The 18,220-nt window shown below is 55.1% G+C and overlaps 1 protein-coding gene and 1 long non-coding RNA gene across 2 annotated transcripts in view; one reads left to right on the top strand and one right to left on the bottom strand.

The window, feature by feature from the left end:
- The window catches only part of CTIF (cap binding complex dependent translation initiation factor), a 327,661-nt gene that overhangs the window by 88,763 nt on the left and 220,678 nt on the right, over window positions 1-18,220 (bottom strand). Inside the window, 2 exon segments of the mRNA XM_018039521.1 lie at window positions 13,327-13,626; window positions 16,364-16,850. Of these exon segments, the coding sequence (XP_017895010.1) occupies window positions 13,327-13,626; window positions 16,364-16,850 (787 nt within the window).
- Window positions 11,872-17,814, top strand: LOC108633792. The gene is made up of 3 exons (XR_001917162.1): window positions 11,872-11,971; window positions 16,376-16,499; window positions 17,661-17,814. It is a non-coding gene; the product is annotated as an uncharacterized LOC108633792 (long non-coding RNA).

Genomic DNA, 18,220 nt, shown 5'->3' with positions numbered 1-18,220 from the left:
GTCTGCTCCTCACTGGTGAACCCACTGGTGGCGGTGGGCAATAACAGGCACCGTGTGTATGCCCCATATGTCTGCTTTCGATTAACAAAGAGGTGAAAGGGACCTTTGAAATTACTTCTAATCTCCCAATTTTATGGGTGAGGAAGCCACGGGAAGGGCGGGAGGGCTGGCCTGCCGTCATCCAGCTAGAGAAGGGCAGGGCTGGAGTGAGAGTCCGGGAGGCTGCAGTCCAGGCGCCTCCTGCACGGCACCTTCGAGTCCCCCACCTCTGAGCAGCGCCCCATCTTCTCTTCCCACCGCTAGTCTGCACTCAAGTTTCCCAGGCTCTCTCTGGTCCTGGACCCGCACGCACGCAACCTCCATGACCCCAGGGCACCCGCAGGGCGTGGGAGTAGAGAAGGCGGAGCCATGAGCCCTGCCTCGGTGGGGAGACTGACCACGCCTCTGGACCACATGAGGACACAGGCCTGGAGCCAGGCACGATGCCGGCTTCAGACTTTCTGTCTCCTGCTGTACCCCTTGAGGCAGGCCAGAAAAAAAATGTGCCTGGGGGAGGAGGGATGGGGCAGAAGCAGAGGAGGGTTGCTTTGTGAACCTGTCCAGCCCCAGGCATCACAGGTAGCCCTGCCTCTGGTTCCCTGCAGGCCGTAAGGCTGGAGGAAGGGGCAATACTGGCTTTCCTCAAGGCTCAGAAGATAAGAATCCACCTGCAAGGTAGGAGACCCGGGTTCAATCCCTTAGTCAGGAAGAATCCCTGGAGAAGGGATTGGCTACCCACTCCAGTATTCTTCCCTGGAGAATTCCATGGACAGAGGAGCCTGGCGGGCTACAGTCCATGGAGTCGCGAAAGAGTTGGACACAGCTGAGCGACTAACAAAAAATACGATGTCACCAGTACTAAGTGCATGGGTGTGTGTGGTTAAGTGCGTGGGCAGCATCTCTACACGGCTCTTGGAGGCAGCTGATCCATAGCGAGGGGCTGAGTGGGTCACTCCAGGCGGGCAGCTGGGACCTGACCTCTCCCACGAGGTACTGGACTGGTCCAGAAAGACAGCGTCTCTCGGCCTTGCGTGCCAGGCCCCATACTACCTGCCTCAGTGAAACCCTGACCCCTGGGGGCCCCCAGCAGCCTGGCCCGGGGCCCCGGATGGTGTGGCGCTCCCTGCCTCCAGTCTCAGACCGACTGGGGCCCAAAGCTGGCAGGGAGCTCCCTAATCTGAAGGTAGAAGCTTTAGTTCTGGATTAAAACAGCCTTGGCCTGAGAGGGTGAGCAGTGAGTGCCAGCAAATGAATGGGCCCCCGTGGTGACCGTGACCTGGGGTCACGGCCTGCCTGGGTAGCTTTACCCCAGGGCTTGCTGACACTTGCAGAGCCCCCTGCTGCTGCCTGGGCAGCCTTGGCCAGGCTGACAGTGCACGACTGCCATCCCACCGCGCTCTCCTGCACAATCATGCCCACTGCCCCCCACTTGGCTGCTCCCACCCTCAAGCCTTTGCTTTGGCTCCTTCCTCCTACTTTCCTCGGTCCACCCAAATCCGGCCTTTCCTTTCATGCCACCTCCTCCAGGAAGTCTTCCCCAGACACCAGCACTTAAAGGGCTTGCCCCCTCCTCTGATTTTCCTAAATTGTTCTCTGGTTGAGCTGGCTTTGCCCTTCCATCAGGCCTCTAAATATATGATGGAGGCCAGAGGCTCCTGCTTTACTGGGGATTTAACAGTGCTAGGCACTCACACCCAGCAGGGCTTCAACACCAATCTCAGGACCTCCATGCAAGCTTTCGTTGCGGACAGATCCTGAGCTATCTGCTCTACTACAGTCTGAACCCTAAACTGTAGCATGACCTGGGGGGCCCTGGGCTTGTGGAAGAAAGCCTGTGTGGGGCCTCTCCTAGGAACCTTGAATGAATGGCATTCATCAAGGGCAAAAGGAAAAACATGATTTTCTGAAATTCAGAAATTCCTGTTGGAGGAGCAGCCTTAAGAGGACACGGACAAAAGGGGATGTGTGTCAGTGGGTTTAAACAGTGATTATGTCTGTGGGATAAACAGGCATTAGGGGGCAGGTATGATTACCCTAACTTAATGGAAGAGTAAGTGGAGGGCAGCTAGGACTGACTGAGAGGTGTGCCCAAAGTCACCAGCTGACGCACCAGAACCAGGGTCAGGAGGTAGGTGTTGGACTCTGGGCTTTGTCAACGATTCCTTATGCAACACGGCAGGACATCATCAAGGGCAAGTTTCTGGAGCCTGCAGGCTGAATTCCAGGTGACTCTGCTTCTAAGTCCACATCAGAGATACTATTCCAATCAGACTTTTTTCAACACCCAGAGTAATGCAGTGACTGTTGTCTGATGGGGTCAATGGGGAGTGTGGAGCTCTGATGTGCATGCAGCTGCCCAGGAATGCACTGACTCCAATTATAGAGAGATATTCCTAAGGTTTAGCTGGAGCCCAGCCATCCCCGAATACCACCCAAGCCCGCCATCCTTTGGTATTGCCCCTGCTCGGCAGCCGAGCTGGATGGCAGTGCGTGGCAGCAGCGTGGTGGTCCTCTGGGCTCCCTCTGCGTGGTGGTCCTCTGGGCTCCCTCTGCTTAGTGGTCCTCTGGGACATTATTTGATCCAAGCTGCACTGTCAAGAGTGGGATGATTTGGGAGCAAGGGGCTTCCTGAAGGGGATGAGCTGAACAGCCATCCCTGGCAGGCAGGGGGCCGCAGGGCACTGCTCCTAGCTGGACATACCTGTCTCCATGTTTCCAAGTGACCTGAAGCTTCTTTCCCTCTGTGAACTGGGATCTCAAAGGCGACCCAAGGGTCAAGTGAAGCTGGTTCCCTGCAGGTCACAGCCTGCTCCCCCAAAGGGGGGCCCACCTTCTTCCCAGCACTGCCGGCCAGAACTAGGGTTGAGGAGGGGCCAGGAAGGGGCTGGCACTGCTGTTCCTTGAAGACTCAGCATGCTGGGTGGGAGGCAACAAAGAATGGAGATTCTGGGTGTGCAGAGAGCCCCAATTCTGAACTTCGGGCTCCCAGGGCAGACTCCCTATGCTGATGGTTCTCAGGCTGCAGCAAGAGCTCCGAGCTGGAAGGTGACCTCGAGGGGCCATACAGCCCAGCCCCTGCTTCCTGGCTGAGGGTCACACAACTCTCTAGGACAGACAGGCCACCCGACAGGGACAGGTCTGGAGCAAGAAGAAACTAGGGGACTTCCCTGGTGACTCAGTGGTGGAGAATTCGTCTGCCAGTGCAGGAGACATGGGTTAGATCCCTGATCCCCGATCTGGGACAATCCCAGATGCAGCGAAGCCACTCAGCCCATGGGCCACAACTATCGAGCTGTGCTCTAGAGCCCGGGAGCCGCCAACTGCTGAAGCCCATGAACCCCAGAGGCTGCGCTCCGCAACAAGAGAAGCCGGAGCGACGAGAAGCCCATAAGTGGAGGCAGCCCCCGCTCTCTGCAGCTGGAGAAAAGCTGAGCAGCAACGAAGACGGGTTGGATCAGTCACAGGAGGCCAATCAGCTAAGGGGTAACTGAAGAATGGGTGAGCCCCCACCTGCGTCCTTGTATCACACTCTGCACCCCGGGATGCCTGGTGACCTCTGTCCACTTAAACGGATCCCTTCTTTTATCTTCTAGTGGAGATGGAACCCAGACACCCTGAAAGCAATGAGTTCAAGACAAGTGTGCCACCCTTGCTGGCTGCTTAAAAAGTTTCCATCCCCCAACCCTCTCTGCCCCACCCCACACTCACTAACTTCCAATAAATCACTCTGCCTCGTGCCAGGTGTCCAGAGCACCGCCAGGGCACATGGGTATGGGCAGAGAAAGTGAGGGAGTGGTTATCCACAGTAGTGTGGATGGGGCATCCAGACAAGGGTCAGGGGCACAAGAGGTGAGTCCTGTTCATCCTCCCTGCAGGTGGCCAGGAGTCCACGTGTTTGGTGCCCGCTTTGAAGCCCAGGCTGTGCGCCTTTGGCTGGTAAGCTTCAGTTCAGAGATGCACACTGATTTACCTGGGTGGCTCCTGGAGACTCTTGTGCCACGCCTGGCAGAACAAAGAGGGGTACATCTCCCACGTCAGCCTACTGTCCCCCTGCTAGCAACTCTAGATTCCAGCTCCTGAGTGATGGGGGCAGTGGCCAAATGCTACCGTTCTGCCTACCTAGGGCTGGGAGCAGGTCCCTGGAGGAGAGAGAGGCCTGCCACCGCAGTTTGAATCTTTGAGGGGCAGGTCCGAATCAGCGTGTGCTTTCCTTATGAAAGCGACAACCACGGTCACTTAAAACCCCTGGTCCTCTATCTACCGGATTTCCAACCATGACACCTTATAACCCAGCATCCAGATCTTCCTAAAGCAGGGCTTTTGTTAACCTCCCTGGGCTTCTAGTCTCTCACCTATGATATGAATGGGTTGGAAGGATAATCTATAGATCCTTCAAGTCTATACTGTTCTATGATTTTCAATCTTAGGACGTCATGGCTCAACAGTGGCTCCCGAGTTCCACTTCATAAAGTCCAAAGCCTTCTGTTCCATCTTACAGACTTCCTCTGACTCTCCACTTAACACCCTGACTCTGGATTCCAAGTAAGGCAGTATCCTCACTGTCCTTTATTGGGTCTTGGTTCATACATTCTCTCCATGAAAAACAGCCTTCTGGAACACAGTTAGCGAGTTCCTAAAAAGTTCTATGTAGAATTTTCACAGAATCCAGCAATTCCACGTCTAGATACACATACCCAATATAATTGAAAGCAAGGGCATAAACAGATACATGTATGTGGCATGTTCATGGTGACATAATTCACAACAGCCTGAAGGTGAAACAACCCAAGGGGCCATCCGTGATGGATGAATGAACAGATAAATAAAATGTGGTCCATCCATACCATGCAATAGTATCCAGCCAAGAAAAGGAAGGAAAATCTGACGTGAGCTACCACATGAACGGATCTTGAAGCCATGATGCTAAGCGAGATGAGCCAGACTCAAAAGGACCACTGTGCGGTTTCCACTTACATGCGTAAAGCACAGAGCTGAGAACTCACAGAGACAGAAGGGAGAGGGGGTAGAGGGGGCTGGGAGGTGACTGTAAGGAGGGATGGGACTTCTGACTGGGACGAAGAGAGGTTTCTGGGTGGTTGCTGGGAGTGCAGTGCAGAGCTGCGGTTGCACTGGACACACGCACTTAAAAATGGTTAAGCTGGCCGATTTCATGTTGCATGTATCTTATTACAAGACAAAGCCAAACCAAAACACCAAGCCCAGCAAGACCTGCTCCCCTCGCCTTAACCTCCCCCGTGAGTCTAGCTCTCCTGACGAGCCTTCCTCACTTTACTTGGGCTCGTGTCTTGGGCTGACCTCCGTGCTCCGCCAGCAAGTACAGGGAACATCGGTCTCCCTGGGGGCACTGAGGACCTTGGGTCTGGAGAAGGACCTTGGGCAATCACTCAGGATGACTTGCTTCTCTTTGAAAGAATGATCCTCTGTCCGCTCCCTGCCCAGGGCCCACCACTCTCCCTTCTCTGGGGGCTGGGAGCCTTCTCCCCAGGGAGCCGGGGCCGGGGCGGTTAGCGGTTACATAACCTGCAGGGAGATTTGTTTCCATCGGCCCAGGCGGTGCCAGCTTTCCAGCGGCGGCCGCGGCAGGTAGAGGCGCCCTGTCTGGGCCGGGCAGGGCAGCGATGTGGCGATCTGGATGGCTTAGCATAGCTCAGATTCCCGGCGGCGGCTGGGGGCCGGCTGCTCACTGAGCTGTGGGGAAGGGACTGCTGCCTCCTTGCTGGCCTGGCTCTGGGGTGGAGTCAGGGAGGAGGAGCTGGGGGTGAGCTGCCAGCCGGCCAGGGGTGACCCTCTGGGGCCCGGGACACCCGAGCTGCCTTCTCCGATAACCCACTTATCTGTAGGGCCTGCCTCAGTGTGGCAGCTTCAGACAGGGGGAGTGTCCGGCCAAGTCCCATCAGGGGATTTAGCAGGGAAAATGAAGCCCGGGTCGGGGGTGAGGGCGTGCAGGGAAGAGAACACGGCCTGGCAAGGGACACAGGTGATGGGGAAATAATTCCTGACCCCAGGAACGCTCCTTGGCCCAGAGACAGGAGAGCGGGAGCAGGACCTCCGGTGTCCCAGCACCTGCCCACCAGGGCACCTTCATCCTCATGGGCAGAGGCTCCTGAAAGCAGCCCTTTGATGCTGGCTGAAACCTGCCATGGGTGGACTTGGTGGGACCTTGCCTCTGAGATGAGAAAACTTCAACTGGCAGGCTGCTGTCCTTTCCTCTGCTTATTTTCAGATTAAAAAAAAAATCAAAATGCTTTTTTTTCCTGTTTGTATCATAGGCTGCCTCTGTCCCGCAGGGCATAATGAAGTTCTAGAAGGGAGCCTTAGATTTAGCCCTTTCAGAAGCCACTGTGCCCATACTGAGTCAGAAAAACTGGCTTTGAGACACCCCAGCTGGATCCTTGAATAAAACTCAGACTTTGGGACAGTGCCCCCAGTGACACAAACTAGGGGGAGACGAGAAGGGAGGGCGCACGCACAGAGATGACACACGTGTGGGCCCTGCTGAGTGGCGGTACACAGGAGGTGCTCCAGAAGTGCTTGTTGAGAGGAAGACGTGAGGATGCGAAGCAAGAAGGTAAAAGTTTACTCGTTGCAAAGCAAGTATGAGCAACAAGGCTGGCCAGAGGCACGGCCAGTCCCTGTTCTGGTTCTGGTCTGGTGGGCGAAGAGCCTGGGTACCAGGCAGGTGCTGTTGTCCCCAGTGGGGGAGCTGTGCCAGCCACAGACTCTTATGCAGGTCAAGCTCCAAAGACAGGACATGCGAGGCCAGCCTGCTGGTGCCCACTGTCGGGCAAGGTGTGTGCTACCTCTGCCTGGCCGGTGCAGGGTGCCGACAACTCTCAGGGTGCCATCGGAACAACAGTCTTTTTAGAAAAAAGAGAGAAGGGAATGTGGGCGAGAAGGGAATGGCTAGCCACTCCAGTATTCTTGCCAGGAGAATTCCACGGACAGACGAGCCTGGCAGGCTGTAGTCTACAGGGTCGCAAAGAGTCGGACACGACTGAGTGATTAACACAATAACAAAGTCACCTTCCATGATTGACCCGCAGGGAGAGCGCTCGCGTTGCCTGCTAGCCCTTCACTTTCTCCCTCCTGATTTTTTGCAACCGGAGGAGGGGCACTCGGGTGGGTACAGCTCAGGGCTTTGCTCAGGCTCTGGAATGCACAGAACAATGTGCTTCTCTCCCTGGGTATGCCTGGCTTGGGCCAACAGTAAAATTAGTTTACATGCCTGGAGTGCACATCGGCTCAGCGGTGGGTGTGCAGGGGCGGGGGTGGAGCTCCGGGCCTAGGAAGAGGGTGCAAGGGGAGAGCCCGCCACAGGAAGAACGGCTGTGTGCTTCATCTGGATAAAGCAGACGGGGGCACGGAGGTGTTTACTTGGATACCCTCAGCCCTCCACTGGCCTGGAAAACCCAGAGACTCGGACAGCATTGGAAATCCGGTGGGATATCTTCTAGGAGCACAGATTTTGAAATCCCTACTGATAGCTTCAAGAGATGGATTTCTGATTTTCCCAACTTTCTGACCCTTATATCCTATTTAGGGGGGTGGTCTGGGAGCCCAGGGTCTTCCCTGGTGGCTCAGACAATAAAGAATCTGCCTGTAATGCAGGAAACCCAGGTTTGATCCCTGGGTTGGGAAGATACCCTAGAGAAGGGAATGGCTACTCACTCCAATATTCTTGCTCGGAGAATCCCCATGGACAGAGGAGCCTGGCAAACTACAGTCCATGGCGTCGCAAAGAGTCAGACACAACTGAGTGAGTAACATTTTCATAGGAGCCAAGAGCTTGGGGTGCTGGACTGACCGCCCCCATTCAGCCCCATGACTTGGTAGCCTCACTGAGTCACTGTCCTATTCCACACATATGGGGGATGGATCCTGCCTTGGAAGCCACCCTGGGGAGAGAATCTCCAGGTTCACACAGAGGAAAGTGCTCAGAAGAGCTGAGAAGCCTGTCTCGCACCAGGAGCTCTGGTACCTAAGACTGATGGCCCTGTGCCTCCCTTCTCCAGGCACTTGCTGAGCATCCACTGTGTACCAGTCATGGTGCCAGGAGCCGGGGACCAAGCATCACACAGCTAGGATTCCTGCCCTCGAGGAACTTACAACTCAGCTGGGAACTTACAACTCAGCTTACAACTTTGGTTAGAACCCTAAGAATCAATGTTGGTCCTTCTCCCTCCCTCCAAAAAAGATTGGGATTGAGAACTCCACATTTTGGGAAAAGAGGAACAACTTTTGATTTTTCTGATACCTCGAGATAACCAGGAGAGAAGGAGGTTCCTTATTATGGAATGGCCCAGTGCCTTTGCCCAAGCCAGCAAGCATGGGACTAAGACCAGGAGGCAGAGATGAGAGAAATGGAATATAAGTGGGATGAATGGATCACCTAAGTTTTGAAGATGCAGCTTGTATTTTGATTTACTGATGGGGTAGCCAGACCAGAAAGTCTTGAGTGCCCCAGTTAAAATTACTCCCAGAGACCCTTCAGAGGCCCCACTGAACCCCTGTCACCACCTGATTGAGTTTCTGTGTGTCAAAAGCCCCAAACGTGATGCTTAATGGTGACCCAGCCAGAAGCTCTGCAGAACTTATCCATTTTCTAGCTCCAGGTCAGCTTTTTAAGAGGCTGTCTTCTAGAAGTTGCTGGCAGAGAGCAATTTATTTTGAAACCTGGTCACACTCCAGATTCTGATTTTGCCTTGTCTTTTCACAACAGCCCTGCTGTGTTTACGACTTGGTGAGATGAGGTTTTTCTTTTTTTGTTTCCTTCAAAAAAAGGTATTGCCTCCTTCTGTTAGATGTGTTGTTGACAACGGTTGCTAGGGAGAGCGGGGTTCAGTTACAGACACACTGATGCCGGCTCTAATAATACTTTGCTCTGCATAGCTCAGATGCAGACACCTCTTGGCTAAACAGGGCACACACATTTCAACAGAGGAGGGCTTGAACTGATACTGCCCAAGCATATCTCAGCAAAGGAGCACTCTCTGAGCCCGAGCGGAAGGTCCAGGGTGGTGACGGGGCAGTGCTGGGCGGCGGGGGCTCAGGCCTCCAATTCCTGTCATTCCAAAGGTCCCATAAAAAGAGGCTCGCTCATTCTTCACCTCGCAGTGACACCAGAGCCCCCCGCCCCCTCTTGGTACCATGATAATTCCTTGGTAAAGATCGGGGCGGAGTCCTGGTGACTTCCGTAGCCCAGGGGTTACATTCTCCTAGGAGTCAGAATCCCTCAGTGCACATCTTCTCATGTGTGTGGGACCTTGCGATCAAGCAGCGTGGGAGCCAGGTGGGAAGGGGTGGGGCAAGGGACACGAATCGCCTCCTTAGCTTTACTGATGGCCGAGCCTGGCAACCGCCGGGGGGTTGAAGAGGGAGGCCCTTTTCCTAAAACACGTGATAGGTGCTTCCACAAGAGAAAGGAAAAGGACCCAGGGGATGGAGCTGAGAGCAGAGAGAAACAGGCCCGAGGGAGGGGAGAGGCCGCCCCCACCTGGCTGACCCGTGAGGGTGGAGGTTTCCCAGGAGGACCCTCAGAACAGCGAAGCGCAGGAGAGAGGTCTCCTATGATGGTCCAAGCCAGCCTCCTTGATGCACAGAGGGGCACCTGAGGCTGGGCGAGGGGAAGGGATGCGCTCACTTGCCAATGTCTCCTGCTTTTTGGAGCTCTCTCACTAGCTCAGGCTCTGACTCCTTCTCATCACTCAGCAAAGAGCCCAGTACCTGGGACCCATTTCTTGGCTGATTCATGGGGTGATGGGCAAGGCCAACCGGTTCATAAGTGACAATAGTGGCAGAGACAGCGCATCTCTGGAGTCATCTTCCTAACAGGGCACTCCATCACTGCAGACTCAGCTGGGAGGTTCTTCAAGAAAGGGTGCCCAGGCCCATCGCTGTGGAGTCTAACTCAGTCAGTCTGGGGGAGAACCCCCACGTTGGTATGTTTTAAAACGTCTCCCCCTGAGATGCCAAAGAAGAGCTAGGCTGAGAGACAGGGCCCTGAAGAAAACCTGGTGCCTGGAACTCCGTATTCCCAGACTGGGTCCCCACTTCTGACATCACACCATTAAAAGGCGTGCATCAGTCGGCCTGCCTGTGAACTTGACCCATCACTACAAACCGTCAGTCATCCAACGTCTTAGTACTCAAAGTGTGGTCCCTGGGCCAGCAGCAGCACCACCATCACCTGGGGGCTTGTTAGAAATGTAGCATCTCAGGTTCTACCCAGATTTCCTGAATCAGAACCTCTATTCATAGATTCTCAAGTGGTTCAAATACAAATACAAGTTTGAGAAGCATTGACATGCATGCCTGGCACCTAACAGACATTTGAGAAATGCCTGTTTAATAAGCAGGATTTTATTTACCAGAATACTACTTAGAAAACAATCACACCTAAGGCAGAAAGACTCAGTTTAGATGTGAAAACTGAAGATGATTTCTGAGCCATGGGACTGGCACTGTCAGAGCTCCTCACGAGGGTGGTGCTTTTGGGTTCCCTGAGATGACAAAGCTGAGTTTGGCTGTGAGGGGTGAAAGGTCCTTTGACCCTTCCCTGGGTTCGCTCTCCTTGGGGGCTGCGTCCCAGCTTGGCAGGTAGCCCACACTCCACGCCAACGTCCCCGACATCAGAGCCTGCCCGTCTCCTCTGGGGCTGCCAGCTCCCGCTGCCAAAGCCCAGACAGTGAAAGCGCTCGGCCAAGGAGGGCAAAACATCCAAAGACAGCTGCTGGGAGCTGTGTTCACAGGGCGCCTTGCAGCCTGTCCACTTTGTAGCCAGCATCATGCAGCCAGCATCACTAAGCCAGATCTCAGAACCTGTACACAGAGGGAGTGGTGAAACCTCGCCACGTGAAGGGCATCTCGGGGCGGCTGAACTGAACTGCGGGCTGGTTGGGGATCCAGAGACAGTGGACCCTGAGTGCGTGCAGCTGAGTATGAACCTCAGAGGAGAAAGGCTCGGGGGGGGGCGGGGGGCGGGGGGGGGAAGGTGCTGGGGCCCAGGGAAGGGATACAAATCAGGTTTGCCAGAGAATGAAAGCAGGTGAAAAGAGACACTCCTGTGGGTCACGAGGAAAGTGGGGTTTGATGAGTTATGCCTCCTGCTCTCTTTTCTTGAGCCTTGTGGGTCTGGGGTGGTGAATGGCTATGAGTGATGCTGCCTGGAGAGCCTACTCCAACCCAGCAGTTCCTCAGCAGCAGAGGAGCAGGGCCCGCAAGGCCGGTTCTCATAATGGGGGGTGTGCCAAGAGTCCAGCACACCCAGCAGACCTTCTGTGGGGGCCAAGGGGCCTTGAACCATGACCCAGGAGGCCTGAGGGTCCAGCCCCAGCCCTCTGGTTACACACTTCAAGGAGCTCCCTCTTACACTTAAGCCGAGGCTGCAAGGGATGAAGGGGGCAGTGGGGGCCGAGGGGACACTGTGATCCTGCTGGCCTAAGACAGTCCACTTCTCCAGGAACGGAGAGGTTGGGGATAGGGGGCCAAAGGGCTCTGACTGAGGCTGAGCACGTCCCAGTGCGGATGCTCTGCCGGACACTGTGAGTAAGGCCGCTCTAACCGCGGGTCACTGGAAGAGAAGCCTGACCCGGGCAGGATCTCAGGTGACCCCTGCAGCCAGCTGTCCTTCCCAGCTGGACGCCTCTCATCCCGCGCCCTGTGTGTGTGTCCACCGCGGGCGCCGGCTGGTTACGCAGAGCTGGCAACCACCGTCAGAAGTCTTGCCCTATCCTGGCCCTTCTCTTCACAAAAGCCAAGGCCAAAGGTCGATCTGTCCCTGACCACCCCCCCCACTCCGCCCCCTCCAGGCCTGGCCGTACGTGGCAGACAGGCTGCTCCCTGCCATCACCCTCCATACTCTCCCAGGACATTCCGGCCCACGAGGAACATGCCCGACGTGCAAATCCCTCAGGTAATGCGGGAATTCGTCACCGGGGAGCGTGGGCGATCCAGGAATGGGAACCTGATCGGGGCTGCAAGCTGGACAGAAGCAGCCGGGGCTGGCCAGCGCGGCTCGGGTTGCAGTGAGCAGTCGCCCTGGGAAGACGGGAGGGCAGCGGGATGGAGCCCATGGGCAGCCTTCGGAGGGGGCTCCTCCCTCCCTGTTCCTGGGGAAGGGATGGCCAAGACTGCAAAATCAGGTGGCTAAGACCAGGGTGACCACATGTCCTGGTCGACACCGGGAGGGGTCTAGGCCTGATGATGAATACAGCCCCTGACTCTCAGAAACATCACGGTTCGGATGATCTATTACACGGTCACCATCCTTAAGAAAGACCTGCAGGTATTTCTTCCGGCTCTGTGATCCTACTTCTGGAACTTTCAAGCTCCTGTTTTACCCTACCTGGGCTGAAACTCAATGCATATCTCAGCCCATCTAAGGTACAGAGGAGGAGCAGAGATGACTTTTTTCCCCAGCCAAGAGTCTCCAAGGACAGTCCCAGGCCTGGCACGGCCGCCATCCTATACCACCTGCTGCCTCTTCACGATGCCACCAGAGCTGGGACTGGTTCCCTTGTGACCACGGTGAAGAGAGACAGCCTTCAGCTCCCCACCTGGGAGATCACACAACCCTGCACTCAGTTTAAGGGCCCATGCCCATCACACACCCCAGTAAAACCATCGCTGGACATCGGCACCCACAGAGGAAGGAAGGGGAGGGGAAGGATTAAGCTCTCCGGGTAGAGGGGCTTGGAGTGGGGAGGCACCAAGAAACGAGACGGCCTTTGACCTCTCTCTGCCCCAGAAGAGGTTTCAAGAACCCAGGCGCGTCAGCAGACAGACCGCAGCTTCGCAACTCAAAGCCCTTTTGCTATATGCCTTTTGCTGAGACCTATCTCAGCACCATCTACAAGCCGTGCATCACTGCAGGGCCTGGGGGTGGTCCTGGGTGGGGAGGAGGAGAAGGAAAAGAAAAGTCCATGGCACATTGTGTGTCTGCTGGGAGGGGACGCGGAGAGGTCAAAGCACAGAATGGGTCTAAGACAAGAGGAAGCTCTCTTATCATGGAAACAGAGGGGAAGGCTGGTTACACACGAAGCTCCTATAAAATTATATTGGTCCATCGTAACCATGGAGCCCTCACACAAACACACGCAAATCTGGCCACTCATCCCTTGCCCTCTGAGTGCCTTTTTATTTTCTATAATTAATCGGGCAAGGGTGGAACTCGGGAGCAGTCCGACCGTGGTCAGAATCCGCAGCCCTCTCTCCAGAGCCGGCCCTCGGCGGGCGGGGCCGGGAGGCGCAGCTGTCGGAGCCCGTTACCTGCAGCATGTTGAGCAGCAGGCTGCGGAACTTGGTCCCCTCCACCATGAAGAGCGCCATCTTGTCGCAGAGCTTGGCGGCCGTGAAGGCGAAGCTGCGGTCAGACACGGCCTTCTGGTAGATGGTGCGCACGATCTCCCCCAGCATCTCCTCCGAGTTGGTGGAGTTCTGGGCCTCCTCCATGAAGGTGGTGAGCTTGGCGTCCACGTCGCTGCTGTTGTTCCGCATGCTGTTCAGAATCTCAATCAACTTGTCCATCTTGTTCTGCTGAGGGCTGGTGGTCTCCACAGCCACTTCATCCTGGTGGGGGCGGAGGGGGGAGGCGTAGGGGAAAAATCGAGCGGTGCCTGAGTGGGGCCCGGGTTTCCGCTGAGGGTTTCCAGGTTTCCATGCAGGGAGAGCTGTCATCCTCAGAAAGGACCCGTGCCACTTCTAGAACCGGCGGTCTGATCCCCTTGGGACCCGACCTTCACCAAGGACCCTTGGGCCCCAGGCTCCCTGTTCCCCTTCTGCTCGGCCCCTGTGACACCCTGAGTGGATCCTGTTTTTGTGAGCTCTAGCTCTTAACCAGGTTTCTCATAGACATTGGCTTGGTTTGTTGGGTCTACCTGTCCATCAGATGTCTCAATGTAGAGATGATTTAATCAGCCTTATTAAAGAATAAGTAAACTAACAGATAAGAAATTGGGCCAAGAGAAAACAAGGGTAGGAAGAGTAGGTCAGGAAGGAGGTGGCATCCCAAATGCCTGCTGTGTTGGTTTAAAGGTACCCACAGAGCGGCTACACCTAGTCCTCCAGACTCTCGGCTCTGGACTCATGATGGACTTCAGCCCGAGGACTGTCATGCTCTCTGGGTACAGGGAGCCCTGTGACATGGCCTTGGCATTGTGTGCCGGCTTTTTACAAGTACTGCACACTAAGAAATCCTCCGAAGTGCTGCAGAAACAACTGGGACTTCCCGGAGGGAAATTTCAGATGAAAAACTCTACACCCACTAGAGGTTTCACTATAACTGGGACCAGACCTGCGCTGCACGAGGAAGAAAATGGATCCGACAGTCTCAGAAGTATGTACTCAAACGCAGGAGACTGGTGGCCACAAGCGATGGACTTAACTGCTGGAATGTGAAACCAGGGTTGAAGGGCAGGGTCAGGGACACAGAGGGGGGCCCAGGTTTGCCATTCTGTCATCAACAGAAGAATCCTGGGCGGGAGGCTCAGCCCAGGGCTCTTGAGCCTAGTCTCTATCTCTAGTTGGATGGCTCTGGGAAATGGCTTCACTCCCTGGGCTTCAGTTTCCTCCCAGATACATGAGGAGGTTAGATTAGAGGGTCTATATAGCTTTCTTTGAGTCCTGCCATTGCCCAAGCCCACATCCTCCTGGTCCAGGAGTTCAGGAGGCTGGACCTGAGGGCAGTCTTTGCAGCTGAAATACAGGCATCACAGAGCTACCTTATCTGTTCTCTCTCTCTCTTCCTGCCCCATCCCAACCACGGGCAGGAATAGTGGTCAGTATGTAGAATAATCACCCACAAGGGTCTTCTGACAGGTTATGACATTTGACCTTCAGTCTGTCTACAAGGCAGTATTACACCACTGTGTGACACCCATTTTACAGATGGGTACACTGGGGGCACAGAGAGGCGAGGGGGCTTGCCCAAGGCCACCTAGTCAATCAAAGGCAGAGTGAGGACCCAGCTAGTTTGCTTGACTCTAAAGCCTGTGTTGTTTCGCTCTGTGGCATCACGGCTGCATTTAGCAGAACCGAAGAGAACTTAGCAATTCTCTCTCTGGCTGGATTGGAGCAATCTGTCCAGGAAAGTCTTCAGGCAGAGACCACACATGGTGTACACTTAAGAACCTCTCCAGGCTCCTACCTTTGGGACGTAAGGAAATGAAGGATGCTTTTCTCCAGGACCTCACAGTGCCTGCCCTGTGGGGAGTATGGGTGGGCACTCAGGGCTGTAAGGGACGCCAGGAGCAGCATGTCAGCTTCAGGAATTGAGCAGGGAAGAGGTCTGACCTGCCTTGTACTGATTGGGTGTGGACCTGGCCCTCGGAGGTGAAAGTTGGAGGAGAAAAGGCAGGAGAGAGGGGCTGGGGAGAAGCCCGGAACTTCGAGCTCCGCAGAAGCCCCACAAGGAGGACTCCATGTAGTCTCCCCGTGCCTGGGAAAGCTGGGGGCAAGCTGGCCTTTCCTGGGAATACTTCTTCTCCAAGGTGACCTTACACCCGTGGCTGGGGATGGGGAGCCAGGGTGAGCAGAGTGGACCCAATGCTGCCAGGGACAGAGCCCCAGCTCTCCTCTGGAGGCTCGGGGCACCTCTTCCTGAATGTGTGAACCAAGCTCTGGAGGCCAGGGCAGGAGGCGGGTGAGGAATGAGAGCTCATTCCTAATTTAAGGAGGCCCTCCTTCTCAGGGCCATGCCCATGCACAATGGGCACCTGAGCGATGCTGAGAGTGAGTGCCTCCTTAAATCCGCCCCCCTCTCTGCTCCTCCCTGCTGCTGGTTGTTGGGGAGGGGAGTGGCAAGGCTGAAGCCAGCCTGCTGCACTCTGTCCAGCTCACCTTTGCTCTCCCCTGGCAGGAAGCACAGCCTGGTTGGTACTCACCTTGGGGAGAAGCATTCTTATCTCATAGGCTCTGTGTTTCCCCCAAATGCCCTTTAGCACTAACAGGCCGGCATCCGCCCCCAGATAATGCTGGGTGGGGGGGCACCAGGCCTTCTCTGCCACCCTCCTGGCCACCTGGAGGCACATGCCTCTTCCCCCACCCTCCCTTCTCAGGCTGGGGACTGGTACCAGGTGTCCAGCTGAGCCTCCTGGAGGGTGGAACGTGCTGGAGGGAGTTCACATGCAGAGCTGGCCATGGGTCTGCCTTCTGCAGACCAGGGCTCTCTCGGGCAGCAGACAGCAGGTGCTGGTCTCTGCCTCCACAAGGCTCCCCACGCCCACACCCCCAAGCCCTTCCACCCAGGTGCCTACCTCGTGCTGTCCTCCCTGGTGCAAGAGAATAAGGAAAATTCAATTACCGGTACCTTTTCTTTCAGCCTTCGCCGCAGCCTGTCTTTGGAAGACTGGAGCAGGGTAATTTTGGGGCGCTCCCCGCCGCGCTCGGGAATAATACTGTCTTTAAGCTTTGTCTCGGCCTCTGGACACCCCGGCTGCAGCAGGGTGAGCCTCTCGGAAGCCACTAGGGCCAGGGCATCAGGGCTGCGGGGGGACTCGAGGCTGCCGTGCCCAGCGTCCCCCAGGGCATCCTCGAGTCTGGGGCCCTCCGTGGGCACGGTCTCTTTGGCGTTGCGGTGGGCGCCTGCCTTCCCCTTGTCGCCGGAAGGATGCTCCATGTTGCTGTGGTGCCAGCGCCGGTTCTGGCTGTAGCCGTGGTGGCTGGACCTCCCTGAGGGGTGGGGCGCCGAGCCCCCCTGGTAGGATTTCTGGTGGTCCCTGTTGTGTTTGGCACTGCCCGGCGGGTGGTCACCATGCTGTTGGGGCTTGTTCCCTCCTGGGGGTCTCTGCTGCCGCCTGCCAAACAAAGGGGAAAGACAAGAGAGGGTCACTGGGGTGCTGGCCAGAGTCCCTATGTCCAAATACCTGCAGAGGAATTCATTTCTTCATTCCTTCAGTACTCTCACTGAAGGCCTCCTAGGCACCAGGCTCTGCAATGGGGCCTGGGGTTACGGGAGAGAATATGACAGATAGGTCCCTATGATCACTCAGGATTTAAGTCAACTCTTGACTTAAAATAAGTATTTTATTCTCTTATTAGAATATGCATTAATACATGTGTAGGAAACAAAATTAAAGTGATACAATTAGAGTAGACAGGGAACCCTCCTGACTGTCCCCAGATACCCCACTATATTTCTTGCCGCAACCATTCCCATCTTGTGAACACATTCTATGCGTGTTGCAGTAAAGATGTCCACACAGAACTGCACTGGATAGTGAAAGTCGCTCAGTTGTGTCCAACTCTTACAGTCCAACTATACAGTCCATGGAATTCTCCAGGCCAGAATACTGGAGTAGCCTTTCTCTTCTCCAGGGGACCTTCCCAACCCAGGGATCGAACCCAGGTCTCCTGCCTTGCAGGCAGATTCTTTATCAGCTGAGCCACAAGGGAAGCTTCAGCTAACAAGCATTCTATTAATGATGTTTTAACCATCATGGCCCGTGAACAGTTATACCATTTGTTAAACAACCTTTCTTTAGGTACACTGACATTTTCACCCCCAAGCCATGAACAAAATATGCTATAAGAAGACTTCCCTGGTGGTCTAGTGGTTAACAATCTGCCTGCCAATGCAGGGAACACGGGTTCAATCCCTGTTCCAGGAAGAAGCCACATGTCACGGAGCAACTTAGCCTGTGCACCACAGTCGTGAGCCTGTGAGCTGAAACTACGGAAGCCTGAATGCCCTTGTGAGCTCTGCAACAAGGGAAGCCACCGGCGTGAGAACCCTGTGCAACTAGAGAGCAGCCACCCCGCTAACCGCCGCAACTAGAGGAAGTCTGTGCAGCAACAAAGACCCAAACGAAGCCAAACATAAATAAATAAACAATTTTTAAAAATGCTATAAGAAATTATTACAGGCTGAACTGTGTTCCCTCCAAATTCGCATGTTGAAGCCTCAACCCTGGGACCTCAGAACGTGACTGCATTTGGAGTGAGGGCCTTTAAAGTTGTGACTAAGTTAAAATGGAGCTGTTAGGGTGGGCCTCAATCTATTGCTATCACGTTATGGCAGCCTGAGCCTTGGGCTTCAGACGTGATATTTAACACGGTAGTTTTTGGCAAACAGGCTCACTGATTTACTTGACACTTTCAAAGCAGAGAGTCTCATCCTTGAGTAAGTGAAAGCCACTCAGTCATTGCAACCCCATGGACTATACAG

This window comes from Capra hircus, chromosome 24, assembly GCF_001704415.2.
Source record: "Capra hircus breed San Clemente chromosome 24, ASM170441v1, whole genome shotgun sequence".
NCBI classification, from domain to species: Eukaryota; Metazoa; Chordata; class Mammalia; order Artiodactyla; family Bovidae; genus Capra; species Capra hircus.
The sequence above is the reverse complement of the archived record's forward strand: the minus strand, read 5'-3'. Positions and strand labels throughout refer to the sequence as shown.